We start from the raw sequence: 2,155 nt of genomic DNA, 5'->3' as shown, positions 1-2,155 counted from the left end.
ATTGGGAGACGCAACATACGGCGGCGGGGACATCGTCGTTGTCGGTCACTGTTTCTTGGCAGCTCAGGTTCGGAGAATTCCCCCCCTCGTCGTCGTCTCTCTCGCGACGACCCGCCTCTTCGCGCGAGTCCAGCCGCGCGATGTCCCTATGCATCCCATGAAGTTTCGTCACGAAGAATCTGATCTGATTCCGAGATTTTTTCACCCAGGAAGTAATGATAGCCCTACGCAAAAATTACAATTAATAAATATAAACAAATATAAATATGAATAATAAATATAAATAATTGTAAATAATTATAAATATACATAAATATAAAATTTATCGTTTGATTATATTATAAGAAATAATTTCGCGTTTGAAAGCGATACTCACGTTCTTTCGAGCATTGCGGCGTCCTCGTCCACGTGAACGGTGAGTTGCAAAAAGGGAGGCACCTTTTCCGTTAAGCACTTCACGCGCTGCTGCAACTGCCGCACCATGTTGCAATAATCCTCAATCTCCCTCGTCAGGGCTGTATTTTGATTTTGTAATATATCACACACGCATTTTAATTCGTTAATTTTCTCCATCGTCTTGAGTTCACTCAAAGAGTGCGGATAGACTACGCCCAAGTCTAGTCTCGAATTCTTATATATGGTAAAAAAAGGGGTGTTGGCCATGAGTGTTGCGATAGAAAAATATACTAAGAATAGCATTTTATTGCGTGAAAAAATTATAAATCGATGAAAAATACGCATCGAGAAAAATAAGTAATGCATTGTTTTTATTAAGCCGACTCATCCGCCGGACTCAATAGCATTTTATAGCGTGAGGAAAATATAAATCGATGGAAAATACGCATCGAGAAAAATAATTAACGCATTTTTCCTTGTCGGGCCGACTCATCCGTCGGGATCTTTGACGCATTTTTTTTTTTCACGCCCGAGACCCCCGCCGCACCGCCACCTATACGCGTTGTCGCTAACGAGCGTTATCGCGTAAACGTTCGCATTCGGAGCGCTCGTCGAGATCGCGCTCAAACCGCGACGCGCCGTCATCGCGGTTTCACCGTCTTTCTCTCGCTCTCGACGATGCGGCTCACGTACATAATCGCGTTAACCGCGTGTTTTAACGCCGCGGCGTGCATCAATTCCACAATTACGGACGACAATTACGCGTTCACGTTCGACTACCTGCTGAAATACGGATATCTGTCCAAAGACGTGGACGCGATTCCGGCTCAGAGACGAAACGACGTTTTTCGCAAAGCCTTCAAGGATTTTCAGAATTACTACGATTTGCCCGGCGACGGAACGCCCAACAACGAAACGCTGCAATTTATGAGTAAACCGCGATGCGGTTTCCGAGATATCCTGAAGCACGGAACGAAAGCGAGCCTGTCCAAATGGCCGAAGACGCACCTGACGTGGCATTTTCACTTAGCCGACGAAACCGAGCTGAGCACAGCGCAGGCCGCGTTCGACCTGTGGTCGCAACATTCTGCATTGACGTTCGAACGCTCCGAAACGTCGAATGCCGACATTATAATATCTTGGCGACGCCTACTACACTATAACACGAACGCCGAGGTAAACGGAGCATTGTGCTCGGTCAAATTCGACGGCCCTGGCAACGTGCTCGCCCACGCGTCTCTCCCGACGGACCAAGCGGGATTCGTTTCCGAGGTGCACGTCGACGGGGACGAGCCGTGGCACATTTACGTCAACAAACATCCCGCGGATAAGTTTTCCCTGCATTACACGCTGACGCACGAGATCGGCCACTCCCTCGGATTGGCGCACAACAGGCGCACAACATCGGTGATGTTCGCGATACAGCCGGACCAGCAGTATCCGGTGAAACTCGACGAAAACGACATCGCCGACATTCAACGTTTGTACGGTGAAAAAATTCAGAACGATAAGCCGCGTCGGACGCCAGCGCCGCCGCCGTCGCCGCCGCCGCCGTCGCCGCCGCCGCCGTCGCCGGACCTGTGCAGCCTCGATCGCGTGAACGGGATATTGATTTTGGAAAATCAAATGTACATCTCGTACAAACGTAACGTTTGGTCGATCGATCTGGACGGTAGGACGCACAACGGACCTTTAGCCCTCTCGAATCACATGACAATTACACGCGCGTGACCGCTGCCTATCAATCCCCGTCCGGCGA

General features: G+C 49.4%; 2 protein-coding genes across 2 annotated transcripts in view; one reads left to right on the top strand and one right to left on the bottom strand.

Annotated features, from left to right (window-relative positions):
- LOC112464256 overlaps window positions 1-554 on the bottom strand; it is a 1,252-nt gene extending 698 nt beyond the window's left edge. Inside the window, exons 1-2 of the mRNA XM_025031127.1 lie at window positions 377-554; window positions 32-224 (exon numbers count right to left, since the gene is read on the bottom strand). Coding sequence (XP_024886895.1) covers window positions 32-224; window positions 377-483 — 300 coding nt within the window. The 5' untranslated portion in view covers window positions 484-554. The remainder of the gene's footprint in view (window positions 1-31; window positions 225-376) is intronic.
- A 520-nt stretch (window positions 555-1,074) lies between these two features.
- On the top strand, window positions 1,075-1,876 carry LOC112464257 (interstitial collagenase-like; the record flags this gene model as incomplete). The annotated part of the gene is made up of 1 exon (XM_025031128.1): window positions 1,075-1,876. A coding segment is annotated over exon 1 (802 nt), but the record flags the coding sequence as incomplete, so codon positions are not given.
- Between the last annotated feature and the right edge of the window lie 279 nt (window positions 1,877-2,155).

Source organism: Temnothorax curvispinosus, unplaced genomic scaffold (genome assembly GCF_003070985.1).
Source record: "Temnothorax curvispinosus isolate PA1 unplaced genomic scaffold, ASM307098v1 QBEX01014052.1, whole genome shotgun sequence".
NCBI lineage: Eukaryota > Metazoa > Arthropoda > Insecta > Hymenoptera > Formicidae > Temnothorax > Temnothorax curvispinosus.
Note: the sequence above shows the minus strand (reverse complement) of the source record. Positions and strands in the feature narration are given on the sequence as shown.